This window comes from Rhinoraja longicauda, chromosome 16 (genome assembly GCF_053455715.1).
Source record: "Rhinoraja longicauda isolate Sanriku21f chromosome 16, sRhiLon1.1, whole genome shotgun sequence".
Lineage (NCBI taxonomy): Eukaryota > Metazoa > Chordata > Chondrichthyes > Rajiformes > Arhynchobatidae > Rhinoraja > Rhinoraja longicauda.
In genome coordinates, this window is record NC_135968.1 from 1,603,539 (window position 1) to 1,619,871 (window position 16,333).

At 54.2% G+C, this 16,333-nt stretch overlaps 1 protein-coding gene across 1 annotated transcript in view; it reads left to right on the top strand.

The window, feature by feature from the left end:
* Positions 1–9,238: 9,238 nt before the first annotated feature.
* LOC144601302 (E3 ubiquitin-protein ligase RNF212B-like) overlaps positions 9,239–16,333 on the top strand; it is a 40,499-nt gene continuing 33,404 nt past the window's right edge. Inside the window, exons 1-2 of the mRNA XM_078413336.1 lie at positions 9,239–9,344; positions 12,345–12,397. Of these exons, the coding sequence (XP_078269462.1) occupies positions 9,239–9,344; positions 12,345–12,397 (159 nt within the window). The remainder of the gene's footprint in view (positions 9,345–12,344; positions 12,398–16,333) is intronic.

Sequence of the window (16,333 nt, forward strand, 5' to 3'; positions counted from 1 at the left end):
AGCATCTCAGGAGAGAAGGAATGGGTGACGTTTCGGGTCGAGACCCTTCTTCTGGGTGACCCGAAACGTCACCCATTCCTTCTCTCCTGAGATGCTGCCTGACCCGCTGAATTACTCCAGCATTTTGTGTAGGATGGATCGGCAGATTTGGATTAATTTAAAGTTAAAGCGCAGAAACAGGACCTTCCCCCCGCCGAGTCTGCACTGACCAGCAATTCCCGCACACTAACACCATCCGAGACACAATAGGGACAATTCACGTTTATACAAAGCCAATTAACCCACAAATCTGTATGTCTTTGGAGTGTGAGAGGAAACCGAAGATCTCGAAGAAAACCCACTCATGGGGTCATGGGGAGAACGTACAAACTCCGCACAGACAGCACCCGCAGTCAGGATCGAACCTGGGTCTCTGGCGCTCGACAACATGCTGGTTATTCCCCAAAGGTAGACAGAAAATGCTGGAGTAACTCAGCGGGACAGGCAGCATCTCTGGAGAGAAGGAATGGGTGACGTTTCGAGTCGAGACCTTTCTTCAGTGAGCATGAGAGGGGAGAGGGAGTTACAGAGATAAGGAAGTGTAAGAAAATCAGAAGAGATGCAGATCAAGGGAGATGTAGAATAGAAGATAGGCACAAAATGCTGGAGTAACTCAGCAGGCCTGGCAACATCTCAAGACCCTTTCTCGGCCCGAAACGTCACCCATTCCTTCTCTCCAGATATGCTGTCTGTCCCGCTGAGTAACTCCAGCTTTTTGTCATAGTCATAGAGTCCTACAGCACAGAAAAGAGGCCCTTCGGCCCATCGTGTCCGCGCCGCCCGTTACCAAACACAGTCTAATTTTAATCCCATTTTCCCGCATTTGGACCGTAGCCCTGAATGTTGTAGCATTTCAAGTGCCCATCCAAATGCCTCTTTGTGTCTATCTTTGGTTTAAACCAGCATCTGCAGTTCCTTCCAACACAAAATGTAGAATAGACTATTGTTAGCTAGGAGAAGGTGGCCACAATGCAGACAGAGAGAGATACAATGTAATCAGACAGTCAGACTGGTCGGAGAAACGTCACCCATTCCTTCTCTCCTGAGATGCTGCCTGACCTGCTGAGTTACTCCAGCATTTTGTGAATAAATACCTTCGATTTATACCAGCATCTGCAGTTATTTTCTTATACTACTTGAAGTTAGGGAAGTCAATGTTCATATAGCTGCCCGAGTGAAATGTAAGGTGCTGTTCCTCCAATTTGTGCTGGGCCTCACTCTGACAGTGGAGGAGGCCCAGGACAGAGAGGTCAGTGTGGGAGAGGGGAGTTCAAGTGTCCTTCCCCCTCCCAGTCCAACAGTCAGAAAGTGTCGTTAGGAACTGCAGATGCTGCTTCAGGTCGAAAATACACACAAAAAGCTGGAGTAAGTAACTGAGCGGGCCGGGCAGCATCTCTGGAGAGAAGGGAATGGGTGACGTTTCGGGTCGAGACCCCTTCTTCAGATGTTTGTCGTTCTGATGCTTTTTGTTCAGAGGCAACAAAACCAATTTAGAGGTGCATCCGTGAAAGAATTCAATGGAGCCGCCCCTTTGACAAAATCCAGTAAACCTACATTGTCTCACAGTGCTTTGCATTGCCTCACAGTGTTTGTGCTCCTGGTTATTCTGTCTCACCCCCCCCCCCCCCCCCTCCCGACGCTATTATCTAGGGAGATATCAATGTCCTGCAGCAGATTTCACACCGTTTCTCGCATTCCCTGTGAGCAGGCGACTTCCTGGCACCTCGGAAGCTGCTGGCAGGTCATCAGCTCGCTGAAAGACGCCATTTGGTCTGCCCCGGTCTGTGTTGACCTCCCAGCTGAGCGAGACGTCTGTCGGGGAATGCACCCCACAGATCGCAGGAGGACGTGCTGGGGGATGCACTGAAGCTCGGTGCAGCAAGGCTCTACAGGGGTGGGTGACAGTCTAGGGTCTTTCTGCTGCTGGGCATTGTGGGGGGGGGAGGCAGGGTGTGGTGGAGACGCCCCTGAAAGAAGGGAAGGGATTTCACCCCTTGGGGCCACATGAGTGGCAAGGGTAGGGTGGGTTTTAGATTTTAGATTTAGAGATACAGCGCGGAAACAGGCCCTTCGGCCCACCGAGTCCGCGCCGCCCAGCGATCCCCGCACATTAACACTATCCTACATCACACTAGGGACAATTTTTTTTACATTTACCCAGTCAATTAACCTACAAACCTGTACGTCTTTGGAGTGTGGGAGGAAACCGAAGTTCTCGGAGAAAACCCACGCAGGTCACGGGGAGAACGTACAAACTCCGTACAGACGGCACCCGTAGTCAGGATCGAACCTGAGTCTCCGGCGCTGCATTCGCTGTAAGGCAGCAACTCTACCGCTGCGCCACCGTGTCGCCCGGGGGAGGGGGGAATTGTGAAGTCACTACGTAACGACAAATTAAATGCATGTATAGCCTCCAAGAATGTCGGAAGAAATTTTTGCACAGTTCCTGTATTATACATGTTTTTTTACTTTGAATAAGGCTAAGACGTATTGCAATTTACAAGGAGATTCACAAAATCACGCCATCAAATCTTCCGTCGTCCCAGAGCACCAACTGCCATGTAACAAGACCAAATGCATCATCAACGCGCTAAATTTCAATAAACTTTGCTACCAATATCCTTGGGATGGCGGGACTGTCATATGAGGAAAGACTGAAAAGGCTCGGCTTGTATTCACTGGAGTTTAGAAGGATGAGAGAGGGGATCTTATTAGAAACGTATAAAATTATAAAAGGACTGGACAAGCTGGATGCAGGAAAAATGTTCCCAATGTTGGGCGAGTCCAGAACCAGGGGCCACAGTCTTAGAATAAAGGGGAGGCCATTTAAAACAGAGGTGAGAAGGAACTTTTTCACCCAGAGAGTTGTGAATTTGTGGTATTCTCTGCCACAGAGGGCAGTGGAAGCCAAATCACTGGATGGATTTAAGAGAGAGTTGGATAGAGCTCTAGGAGCTAGTGGAATCAAGGGATATAAGGTGTCAAGTTAGGAAAAGGGGACGTACAACGAGATCTGGGTGTCCTAGTGCATCAATCACTGAAAGGAAGCATGCAGGTACAGCAGGCAGTGAAGAAAGCCAATGGAATGTTGGCCTTCATAACAAGAGGAGTTGAGTATAGGAGCAAAGAGGTCCTTCTGCAGTTGTACAGGGCCCTAGTGAGACCACACCTGGAGTACTGTGTGCAGTTTTGGTCTCCAAATTTGAGGAAGGATATTCTTGCTATTGAGGGCGTGCAGCATAGGTTCACTAGGTTAATTCCCAGAATGGCGGGACTGTCATATGTTGAAAGACTGGAGCGACTAGGCTTGTACACACTGGAATTTAGAAGGATGAGAGGGGATCTTATCGAAACATATAAGATTATTAAGGGGTTGGACACGTTAGAGGCAGGAAACATAAGAATAAGGGGTCGGCCATTTAGAACGGAGATGAGGAAAAACCTTTTCAGTCAGAGAATTGTGAATCTGTGGAATTCTCTGCCTCAGAAGGCAGTGGAGGCCAATTCTCTGAATGAATTCAAGAGAGAGCTAGATAGAGCTCTTAAGGATAGCGGAGTCAGGGGGTATGGGGAGAAGGCAGGAACGGGGTACTGATTGAGAATGATCAGCCATGATCACATTGAATGGCGGTGCTAGCTCGAAGGGCCGAATGGCCTACTCCTGCACCTATTGTCTATTGCCTATTGATATGGGGAGAAGGCACGGGTTATTGATTGTGGACGATCAGCCATGATCACAATGAATGGTGGTGCTGGCTCGAAGGGCCAAATGGCCTCCTCCTGCACCTATTTTCTATGTTTCTATATTCCCTTTACCCAAGGACAATAAGGGAATGGAATATGCTACCATCCAACACACGCGCCGCTCCCGATGTTAAGTCATTTAAAAAGGGGATCGAGCAACTAGATCTCAACTTGGTCAAAAAGGCCCACTTCAAAATGTAATCCCGACTCCTCACTCCGACCGGCGCGAGATCACCACTTATGGAGGTGTTTGCTCAGTAATCAACCAGAACCGGAATAAAGTTTATTTTAGATGCCGGCTCACACCGAATGTGAACACAAAATGCTGGAGTAACTCAGCGGTCAGGCAGCATCTCCAGAGAGAAGGAATGGGTGACGTTTCAGGCCGAGACCCTTCTTCAGACTGAGAGTCGGGAGAGAGAAACTGCAGATCGCCAGTTGCCAAACACTGTAACTCCCCCCTCCCATTCCCACACTGACCTTTCTGTCCTGGGCCTTCCTCCCCTGTCTGAGTGAGGCCACCACACGCAAAATGGAGGAACAGCACCTCATATTTCGCTTGGGCTGCTTGCACCCCAGCGGTATGAGTATTGATTTTTCCAACTTCAAGTAACCCTTGCATCCCCTCTCCCTCCATTCCTCCCCCACCCTGGTTCTCTGACTGGTTCTACTGTCTTCCTGATTAAACATCACTGTTTGTACACCACGTTGTCACCTTCCCGTCAGCCAACAATGAATCTTTCTATGTTTCCTTATCATCGTCTGCTTTAATCTGTCGTTTTCACACCTTACCCTTCCACATCTCTAGTTTTCCTCTCCCCTTATTCTCACTGAAGAAGGGTCTCAGCCCGACACGTTGCCTATTCATAAGTGACAGGAGTAAAATTAGGCCACTTGGCACATCAAGTCGATTTAATCATGGCTGATCTATCTCTCCCTCCCAACCCCATTCTCCGGCCTTCTGGATAGACTTGGCTTGTACTGGATAGACTCGGCTTGTACTGGATAGACTCGGCTTGTACTCGCTGGAATTTAGAAGTTTGAGGGGGGATCTTATAGAAACGTACAAAATTCTTAAGGGGTTGGACAGGCTGGATGCAGGAAGATTGTTCCCGATGTTGGGGAAGTCCAGAACAAGGGGTCACAGTTTAAGGATAAGGGGGAAGTCTTTTAGGACCGAGATGAGAAAGTTTTTTTTCACACAGAGAGTGGTGAATCTGTGGAATTCTCTGCCACAGAGGGTAGTTGAGGCCAGTTCATTGGCTATATTTAAGAGGGAGTTAGATGTGGCCCTTGTGGCTAAAGGGATCAGGGGGTATGGAGAGAAGGCAGGTACAGGATACTGAGTTGGATGATCGGCCAGGATCATATTGAATGGCGGTGCAGGCTCGAAGGGCCGAATGGCCTCCTCCTGCACCTATTTTCTATGTTTCTCCGATTCCTTTTCTCCAGAGATGCTGCTTGACCCGCTGAGTTACTACGTGCGGGAAAATAACCGCAGATGCTGGTACAAATCGAAGGAATCACAAAATGCTGGAGTAACTCAGCGGGTCAGGCAGCATCTAGGAGAGAGGGAATGGGTGACGTTTCGGGTCGAGACCCTTCTTCAGACTGATGTCAGGGGGGCGGGACAAAAAAGCTTCTCTCTCCCGACTCCTGACATCAGTCTGAAGAAGGGTCTCGGCCCAAAACGTCACCCATTCCCTCTCTCTGGAGATGCTGCCTGACCTGCTGAGTTACTCCAGCATTTTTGTGATCCCTTCGCTGAGTTACTCCAGCACTTTGTGTCTTCTTTGCACTTGTATTCCTTCCACTGACTTCACATTTAATGCCACTTCTCAGCTCACGGCCTTTGACTTGATATATCTGGTCTTGGTCCATCATCTGTCCATCAACACCCCCCACCCTCACCTGTATACATGGAGTTACACGGCACGGACATAGGCCCATTGAGTCCGTGCCAGCCAGCGATCCCCCCGTACACTAGCACTATCCTACACACTAGGGACAATTTATAATTGTTTACCGAAGGGCGGTCACGGTGGCGCAGCGGTAGAGTTGCTGCCTTACAGCAAATGCAGCGCCGGAGACCCGGGTTCGATTCCGACTACGGGCGCTGTCTGTACGGAGTTTGTACGTTCTCCCCGTGACCTGCGTGGGTTTTCTCCGGGATCTTCGGCTTCCTTCCACGCTCCAAAGACGTACAGGGTTGTCGGTTAAATTGGCTTGTTAAATGTAAAAATTGTCCCTAGTGGGTGTGGGATAGTTTTAATGTGCGGGGATCGCTGGTCGGCGCGGACCCGGTGGGCCGAAGGGCCTGTTTCCGCGCTGTATCTCTAAACTAAACCAATTAAACGTACAAACCTGAGGTATTTATTCACAAAATGCTGGAGTAACTCAGCGAGTCAGGCAGCATCTCAGGAGAGAAGGAATGGGCGACGTTTCGGGTCGAGAGCCTTCTTCAGTCTGAAGAAGGGTCTCGACCCGAAACGTCTCCCATTCCTTCTCTCCTGAGATGCTGCCTGACCTGCTGAGTTACTCCAGCATTTTGTGAATAAATACCTTCGATTTGTACCAGCATCTGCAGTTATTTTCTTACAAACCTACAAACCTGTATGCCTTTAGGATGTGGGAGGAAAGTGAAGTTATGTTCATGTGGTAGGAGCAGAATTGGGCTATTCGGCCCATCATGTCCACTCCGCCATTCAATCATGGCTGATCCATCTCTCCCTCTCAACCCCATTCTCCTGGCTTCTCCCAAAATCCCCTGACATCCGTACTAATCAAGAATCTATCTATCTCTGCCTTAAAAATATCAATTGACGGCCTCCACAGTCATCTTTGGCAAAGAATTCCACAGATTCACCCCCTCTGATTAAAGAAATTCCTCCTCATCTCCTTCCTAAAGGAACGTCCTTTAATTCTGAGGCTGGGACCTCTTGTCCTAAACTCTCCCACTAGTGGAACCATCCTCTCCACATCCACTCTATCCAGGCCTTCCACTATTTGGAGCACCCGGAGAAAACCCATAAGGTCACGGGGAGAACGTGCAAACTCCGTACAGACAGCACCCGTAGTCGGGATGGAACCTGGGTCTCTGGCGCTGTGAGGCAGCAGCTCTACCCGCTGCACTAACCTTGCGAAGTAGCGGGGTTGAGAGTTATCGTGTTAAGTGGTGAAGTGAGTGGATGGCAGGAGGTTGACCCTGGTCAAAAAGGCTTTTGGCACTTTGGCCTTCATCAGTCAGAGTATTGAGTGTAGAAATTGGGAGGTCATGTTGCAGTTGTACCAGATGCTGGTGAGACCGCATTTAGACTATTGTGTTGAGTTCTGGGCACCATGTTATAGGAAAGATATTGTCACGCTTCAAAGGGTTCAGAAAAGATTTGCGAGGATGTTGCCAGGACTAGAGGGTGTGAGCTACAGGGAGAGGTTGAGTAGGCTGGGTCTCTATTCCATGGAGCGTAGGAGGTGGGGAGATCTTATAGAGGTGTATAAAATCATGAGAGGAATAGATCGGGTGGACGCACAGAGTCTTGCCCAGACTAGGGGAATCGAGGACCAGAGGACATATGTTCAAGGTGAAGGGGAAAAGATTTAATAGGAATCCGAGGGATAACCTTTTCACACAGAGGATGGTGGATGTATGGAACGAGCTGCCGGAGGAGGTGGTTGAGAGAGAGCTAGATAGAGCTCTTAAGGCACGCGGAGTCAGGGGGTATGGGGAGAAGGCAGGAACGGGGTACTGATTGAGAATGATCAGCCACGATCACATTGAATGGCGGTGCTGGCTCGAAGGGCCGAATGGCCTACTCCTGCACGGAGTTTGCACGTTCTCCCCGTGACCTGCGTGGGTTTTCTCCGAGATCTTCGGTTTCCTCCCACACTCCAAAGATGTGCAGGTTTGTAGGTTAAGTGACTGGGTAAATGTTTTTAAAAAATTGTCCCTGGTGTGTGTAGGATAGTGTTAATGTGCGGGGATCGCTGGGCGGCACGGACCCGGTGGGTCGAAGGGCCTGTTTCCACGCTGTATCTCTAAATCAAATCCTACACACACTAGGGACAATTTTTTTTGTTTTTTACATTTGCCCAGCCAATTAACCTACATACATAGAAACATAGAAACATAGAAAATAGGTGCAGGAGTAGGCCATTCGGCCCTTGGAGCCTGCACCGACATTCAATATGATCATGGCTGATCATTCAGCTCAGTAGCCTGTACCTGCCTTCTCTCCATACCCCATGACCCCTTTAGCAAAAAGGGCCACATCTAACTCCCTCTTAAATATAGCCAATGAACTGGCCTCAACTACCTCCTGTGGCCCCTGGTTCTGGACTCCCCCAACATCGGGAACAATCTTCCCGCATCTAGCCTCTCCAACCCCTTAAGAATTTTATATGTTTCTATAAGATCCCCCTCAGTCTTCTAAATTCCAGCGAGTACAAGCCCAGTCTATCTAGTCTTTCCTCATATGAAAGTCCTGCCATCCCAGGGATCAATCTGGTGAACCTTCTCTGTACTCCCTCTAAGGCAAGAACGTCTTTCCTCAGGTTAGGAGACCAAAACTGCACACAATACTCCAGGTGCGGTCTCACCAAGGCCCTGTACAACTGCAGCAGAACCTCCCTGCTCCTAAACTCAAATCCTCTTGCTATGAATGCCAACATACCATTCGCTTTCTTCATTGCCTGCTGCACCTGCATGCTTGCTTTCAATGACTGGTGCACCATGACACCCAGGTCACGCTGCATCTCCCCTTCTCCCAATCGGTCACCATTCAGGTAATACTCTGCTTTCCTGTTCTTGCCGCCAAAGTGGATAACCTCACATTTATCCACATTATATTGCATCTGCCATGCATTTGCCCACTCGCCTAATCTATCCAAGTCACTCTGCAGCCTCCTAGCATCCTCCTCGCAGCTAACACTGCCACCCAGCTTCGTGTCATCCGCAAACTTAGAGATGTTGCATTCAATTCCCTCGTCCAAATCATTAATATACACTGTAAATAACTGGGGTTCCAGCACTGAGCCTTGCGGTACCCCACTAGTCACTGCCTGCCACTCCGAAAAGGACCCGTTTACCTGCACGTCTTTGGAGTGTGGGAGGAAACCGAAGATCTCGGAGAACGTACAAACTCCGTACAGACGGCGCCCGTAGTCAGGATCGAACCTGAGTCTCCGGCGCTGCATTCGCTGTAGGGCAGCAACTCTACCGCTGCGCCACCGTGACAATTGTCTATTGAGGCTGGGACTATCCCAACGTTTAGGAAACAGTTGGGCAGGTACATGGATAGGACGGGCTTGGAAGGTTGTGGACCAAGCGCAGGCAAGTGGGACTAGGGTAGCTGGGACAGTGTTGGCCGGCACGGGCGAGTTTGGCCGAAGGGCCTGTTTCCTCGCTGTATGACTCTGTGATTGCTCTCTTGTTTTAGCCAGGCAGCGGTGTGGAAGGATGGACTGGTTCCATTGCAACAAGTGCTACGGGAAGCCGTCCGGCACGTTACGCTTCAGTATCTCCAGCTGCAAGCACATCCTGTGCCACAAGTGCATTGGGCAAGGTAAGGCTGGCAACGGGGGGGGGGGGGGGGTGGGCGGCAGCTGGGGGAAACCAAGTGGTAGATGTGGCAGCTCGAAGCACATTATGCTTTTTAGTCTGTGCAGGAAGAAACTGCAGATGCTGGTTTAAACCAAAGAGAGTCACAAAGAGCTGGAGTAACTCAGCGGGACAGGCAGTATCTCTGGAGAGGAGGAATTGGCGGCTTTTTGGGTCGAGACCCTTCTTCTCGACCCGAGACGTCACCAGAGATGCTGCCTTCCCCCGCTGAGCTACTCCAGCTTTTTGTGTCTTTCTTTGGTTTAAACCAGCATCTGCGGTTCCTTATTTATTCACAAAATGCCGGAGTAACTCAGCGGGTCAGGCAGCATCTCTGGAGAGAAGGAAGGGGTGACGTTTCGGGTCGAGACCCTTCTTCAGACTCTGCGGTTCTTCACGTGTGGGAAAGAACTGCAGATGCTGGTTTAAATCGAAGGCATAAAGACACAAAATACTGGAGTAACTCAGCGGGTCAGGCAGCATCTCTGGAGAGAAGGAATGGGAGACGTTTCGGGTCGAGACCCTTCAGACTGACGTCGGGGGAGGCAGATAGATGAGGGAGTGTGAAGGTGTGAAAATAGGGCAAAGGAAATGGAGATCAAGGGAAATGTAGAATAGATCCTTGTTCACTGGGAGAAGGTAACAACATAGCAAACAGAGATAAAATATAGTCGGAGATAGGCTGGTCGGAGAACTGGGAAGGTGGAGGGATGGAGAGAGAGGGAAAGCAAGGGTTACTTGAAGTTAGAGAAGTCAATGTTCACACCGCTGGGGTGTAAGCTGGCCGAGTGAAATATGAGGTGCTGTTCCTCCAATTTGCGCTGGGCCTCACTCTGACAGTGGAGGAGGCCCAGGACAGAGAGGACAGCCCGGGAATGGGAGGGGGAGTTAGAGTGTTTGGCAACCGGGAGATCAGGTGGACTCAGGCAGACTGAGCGGCGGAGCTCAGCGAGACGATCGCCGAGCCTGCGCTGTTTAGTCTGCGCCGTAGACTGCTAACAGCAGGGGTTTGCCCAGCAACACAGGCGATACGACCGAAGAGGGAAAGGTTGACCCGCAGACATCACTGGAGCGACTAGGCTTGTATACGCTGGAATTTAGATGGATGAGAGGGGATCTTAATGAAACATATAAGATTATTAAGGGGTTGGACACTTTAGAGGCAGGAAACATGTTCCCAATGTTGGGGGAGTCCAGAACCAGGGGCCACAGTTTAAGAATAAGGGGTCGGCCATTTAGAACGGAGATGAGTAAAGAAAAATTCAGTCAGAGAGTTGTAAATCTGTTGAATTCTCTGCCTCAGAAGGCAGTGGAGGCCAATTCTCTGGATGCTTTCAAGAGAGAGCTAGATAGAGCTCTTAAGGATAGGGGAGTCAGGGGGTATTGGGAGAAGGCAGGAACGGGGTATTGATTGAGAATGATCAGCCGTAATCACTTTGAATGGCGGTGCTGGCTCGAAGGGCCGAATGGCCTCCTCCTGCACCTATTGTCTATTGGAAGGGCTCGTAGCGGCCGACCAACGGGTACAAACTGCCTCTGTACGGAGTTTGTGTGTTCACTCCGTGACCACGTGGGTTTTCTACTGGCGTACCGGCTTGTAGGTTAAATGGCTTCGGTAAAAACTGTAAATTATCCCTAGTTTAGTTTAATTCTGAGGTACAGCTCGGAAACAGGCCCTTCGGCCCACCGGGTCTGCGCCGACCAGCGATCCCCGCACACTAACACTATCCGACACCCACTAGGGACAATTTTTGCATTTACCAAGCCAATTAGCCTACAAACCCGCACGTCTTTGGAGTGTGGGAGGAAACCGAAGATCTCGGAGAAAACCCACGGGGAGAACGTACAAACTCCGTACAGGCAACACCCGTAGTCGGGATGAAACCCGGGTCTCCGGCGCTGCATTCACTGTAAGGCAGCAACTCTACCGCTGCGCTCTGTGTGGGATAGTGTTGGTGCGCAGGGATCGCTAGTCGGCACGGGGTGGGTGGGCTGAAGGGCCTGTTTCCATGCTGTATCTGTAAACTAAACTAAACTGAGATAATCTGGAAAGGCTCTGTAATCAAGGGTGGACCTGTATTCAACATAATGAGTCAGTTCACTGTGGACGTGTTAACCATTCTCATCTCAGATGTGTAGGAAGGAACTGCAGACGCTGGTTTACACCGATGATAGACACAAAATGCTGGAGTAACTCAGCGGGCGGGGCAGGCGGCATCTGTGGAGAGAGGAATGGGCGACGTTTCAGGTCGAGACCCTTCTTCAGACTGAGAGTCAAGGGAGAGGGGGGACTAGAGATGAGGAAGTGTTAGGTGTGCGAACGAGATATCTTCAGACTGAAGAAGGGTCTCGACCCGAAACGTCACCCATTCCCTCCATCCTGAGATGCTGCCTGTCCCGCTGAGTTACTCCGGCATCTCAGGTGCTTCAAGCGGCGTGGTTTTAGAAACATAGAAACATAGGTGCAGGAGTAGGCCATTCAGCCCTTCGAGCCTGCACCGCCATTCAATATGATCATGGCTGATCATCCAGCTCAGTATCCCGTACCTGCCTTCTCTCCATACCCCCTGATCCCTTTAGCCATAAGGACTACATCTAACTCCCTCTTAAATATAGCCAATGAACTGGCCTCAACTACCTTCTGTGGCAGAGAATTCCACAGACTCACCACTCTCTGTGTGAAGAAATGTTTTCTCATCTCGGTCCTAAAAGACTTCCCCCTTATCCTTAAGCTGTGACCCCTGGTTCTGGACTTCCCCAACATCGGGAACAATCTTCCCGCATCTAGCCTGTCCAACCCCTTAAGAATTTTATATGTTTCTATAAGATCCCCCCTCAGTCTTCTAAATTCCAGCGAGTACAAGCCCAGTCTATCCAGTCTTTCCTCATATGAAAGTCCCGCCATCCCAGGGATCAATCTGGTGAACCTTCTCTGTACTCCCTCTGTGTTTTCTCTGTGTTACAGATAGGTGCAGTGTTTGCGGATCGACCTGCAAGTATTTACCCCTGTCAGACAACGTAAGCATCTTTCCCAGTGTTGGTTCTGTTCCTCAGGGAGGTGACGTTTCGGATAACCGAGAGGATGTCACACGGGCACAGCTGGTAGAGCTGCCGTCTCACAGCGCCACTGATCTGGGTTTATAAGTTCATAAGTGGGAGGAACACAATTAGATTTAGATTTAGAGATACAGCGCAGAAACAGGCCCTTCGGCCCACCGGGTCCGCGCCGCCCAGCGATCCCCGCACATTAACACTATCCTACACCCACTACGGACAATTTTTACATTTGGCCAGCCAATTAACCTACATACCTGTATGTCTTTGGAGTGTGGGAGGAAACCGAAGATCTCGGAGAAAACCCACGCAGGTCACGGGGAGAACGTACAAACTCCGTACAGACGGCGCCCGTAGTCGGGATCGAACCTGAGTCTCCGGCGCTGCATTCGCTGTAAGGCAGCAACTCTACCCCTGCGCCACCGTGCCATTTGGCCCATCAGGCCTACACCATTTAATCATGGCTGATCTATCTCTGCCCCCTAACTCCATTCTCCTGCCTTCTCCCCATAACCCCTGACACCCGTACAAATCAAGAACCTGTCTATCTCTGCCTGAAGAATATCCACTGACTTGGTCTCCACAGCCGTCTGTGGCAAAGAATTCCACAGATTCTCCACCCTCTGGCGAAAGAAATTGCACCTTCCTAATGGAACGTCCTTTAATTCTGAGGCCGTGCCCTCTGTTCCTAGACTCTCCCACTAGTGGATACATCCTCTCCACATCCACTGGCCTTCCACAGAACAGAACAAAATAGGAGCTGGGGTCAGGGGAGTGTGGGAATGGTGTCCCTGTAAGGGTTAGGGAAGTTTAGTTTAGTTTATAGATACAGCGTGGAAACAGGCCCTTCGGCCCATCGGGTCGGCGCCGACCAGCGATCCCCACACGCTAACACTATCCGACACAGACTAGGGACAATCTTTACATTTACCAAGACAATTAACCTACAAACCTGCAAGTCTTTGGAGCGTGGGAGGAAACCGAAGATCTCAGAGAAAACCCGCGCAGGTCACAGGGAGAACGTACAGACAGCGCCCGTAGTTGGGATTGAACCCGGGTCTCCGGCGCTGCATTCGCTGTAAGGCAGCAACTCTACCGCTGCGCCACCGTGCCGCCCAGTGTGGGAACTGGGGTGAGGGGGGTGAGGGGGGTGAGGGGAGTGTGGGAACTGGGGCAAGGGGAGTGTGGGAGGGGGGGTGAGGGGAGTGTGGGAGGGGGGGTGTGGGGAGTGTGGGAACTAGGGTTCGGGGGAGTGTGGGAGGGGGGTGAGGGGAGTGTGGGAACTAGGGTTCGGGGGAGTGTGGGAGGGGGGTGTGGGGAGTGTGGGAACTAGGGTTCGGGGGAGTGTGGGAGGGGGGTTAGGGGAGTGTGGGAACTAGGGTTCGGGGGAGTGTGGGAGGGGGGTGAGGGGAGTGTGGGAACTAGGGTTCGGGGGAGTGTGGGAGGGGGGTGAGGGGAGTGTGGGAGGGGGGGTGAGGGGAGTGTGGGAACTATGGTTCGGGGGAGTGTGGGAGGGGGGTGAGGGGAGTGTGGGAGGGGGGTGAGGGGAGTGTGGGAGGGGGGTGAGGGGAGTGTGGGAGGGGGGGTGAGGGGAGTGTGAGAGGGGGTGAGGGTAGTGTGGGAGGGGGGGGGTTCGGGGAGTGTGGGAGGGGGGGTTCGGGGAGTATGGGAGGGGGGGTTCGAGGAGTGTGGGAGGGGGGGGTGAGGGGAGTGTGGGGGGGGGTTCGGGGAGTGTGGGAGGGGGGGGTGAGGGGAGTGTGAGAGGGGGGTGAGGGTAGTGTGGGATGGGGGGGTTCAGGGAGTGTGGAATGGGGGTGAGGGGAGTGTGGGAGGGGGGTGAGGGGAGTGGGAGGGGGGTGAGGAGAGTGGGAGGGGGGGTGAGGGGAGTGTGGGAGGGGGGGTGAGGGGAGAGTGGGAGGGGGAGTGAGGGGAGTGTGGGAGGGGGAGTGAGGGGAGTGTGGGAGGGGGGTGTGGGGAGTGTGGGAGGGGGGTGAGGGGAGGGTGGGTGAGGGGAGTGTGGGAGGGGGGGTGAGGGGAGTGTGGGAGGGGGGGTGAGGGGAGTGTGGGAGGGGGGGTGAGGGGAGTGTGGGAGGGTGGGTGAGGGGAGTGTGGGAGGGGGGTGAGGGGAGTGTGGGAGGGGGTTGTGGGGAGTGTGGGAGGGGGGTGAGGGGAGGGTGGGTGAGGGGAGTGTGGGAGGGGGGTGAGGGGAGTGTGGGAGGGGGGGTGAGGGGAGTGGGATGGGGGGTGAGGGGAGTGTGGGAGGGGGTTGTGGGGAGTGTGGGAGGGGGGGTGAGGGGAGTGGGATGGGGGGGGTGAGGGGAGTGTGGGAGGGGGTTGTGGGGAGTGTGGGAGGGGGGGTGAGGGGAGTGTGGGAGGGGGGGTGAGGGGAGGGTGGGAGGGGGGGTGAGGGGAGTGTGGGAGGGGGGTGAGGGGAGGGTGGGTGAGGGGAGTGTGGGAGGGGGGTGAGGGGAGTGTGGGAGGGGGGGTGAGGGGAGTGTGGGAGGGGGGTGAGGGGAGGGTGGGTGAGGGGAGTGTGGGAGGGGGGTGAGGGGAGTGTGGGAGGGGGGGTGAGGGGAGTGTGGGAGGGGGGGTGAGGGGAGGGTGGGTGAGGGGAGTGTGGGAGGGGGGTGAGGGGAGTGTGGGAGGGGGGGTGAGGGGAGTGTGGGAGGGGGGGGTGAGGGGAGGGTGGGTGAGGGGAGTGTGGGAGGGGGGTGAGGGGAGTGTGGGAGGGGGGGTGAGGGGAGTGTGGGAGGGGGGTGAGGGGAGTGTGGGATGGGGGGGGTGAGGGGAGTGGGATGGGGGGGTGAGGGGGAGTGTGGGAGGGGGTTGTGGGGAGTGTGGGAGGGGGGGGTGAGGGGAGTGTGGGAGGGGGGGTGTGGGGAGTGTGGGAGGGGGGGGTGAGGGGAGTGTGGGAGGGGGGTGAGGGGGTGTGGGTGAGGGGAGTGTGGTTGTGGGGGTGTGGGGGGGGGTGAGGGGAGTGTGGAGGGGGGGTGAGGGGGTGTGGGAGGGGGGGTGAGGGGGAGTGTTGGAGGGGGGGGTGAGGGGAGTGTGGGAGGGGGGTGAGGGGGAGTGGGGATGGGGGGGTGAGGGGAGTGTGGGAGGGGGTTGTGGGGAGTGTGGGTGGGGGGGTGAGGGGTGTGTGGGAGGGGGGGGTGGGGGGGGTGTGGGAGGGGGGGGTGAGGGGGTGTGGGAGGGGGGGGTGAGGGGGGTGTGGGTGGGGGGGGGTGAGGGGGTGTGGGGGGGTGGGGGTGGGGGAGTGTGGGTGGGGGGTGTGGGTGTGGGGGGTGGTGGGAGGGGGGTGAGGGGAGTGTTGGAGGGGGGGGTGAGGGGGTGTGGGGTGGGGGTGGGGGGTGTGGGAGGGGGGGTGAGGGGAGTGGGAGGGGGGGTGTGGGGAGTGTGGGGGGGGGGGGTGGGGGGTGTGGTTGGGGGGTGTGGGGGGGGGGTGTGGGGGTGTGGGTGGGGGGGTGTTGGGGGGGGGGTGGGGGGGTGTGGGGGGGGGGTGAGGGGGTGTGGGAGGGGGGGTGAGGGGGTGTGGGATGGGGGTGAGGGGGTGGGGGGGGGGTGGGGGGTGTGGGGTGGGGTGTGAGGGGGTGTGGGTGGGGGTGGGGGTGGGGGGGGGTGAGGGGGTGTGGGAGGGGGGGTGAGGGGGTGTGGGTGGGGGTGTGGGGGGTGGAGGGGGGTGAGGGGGGTGTGGGGGGGGGGGGTGAGGGGAGTGTGGTGGGGGTGGGGGGGTGTGGGTGGGGGTGGGGGGGTGGGAGGGGGGGTGAGGGGGTGTGGGTGGGGGGTGAGGGGGTGTGGGGGGGGGGGTGGGGGTGTGTGGGGTGAGGGGTGTGTGGGTGAGGGGGGTGTGGTTGAGGGGTGTGGGGAGGGGGGTGAGGGTGGTGTGGGTGAGGGGAGTGT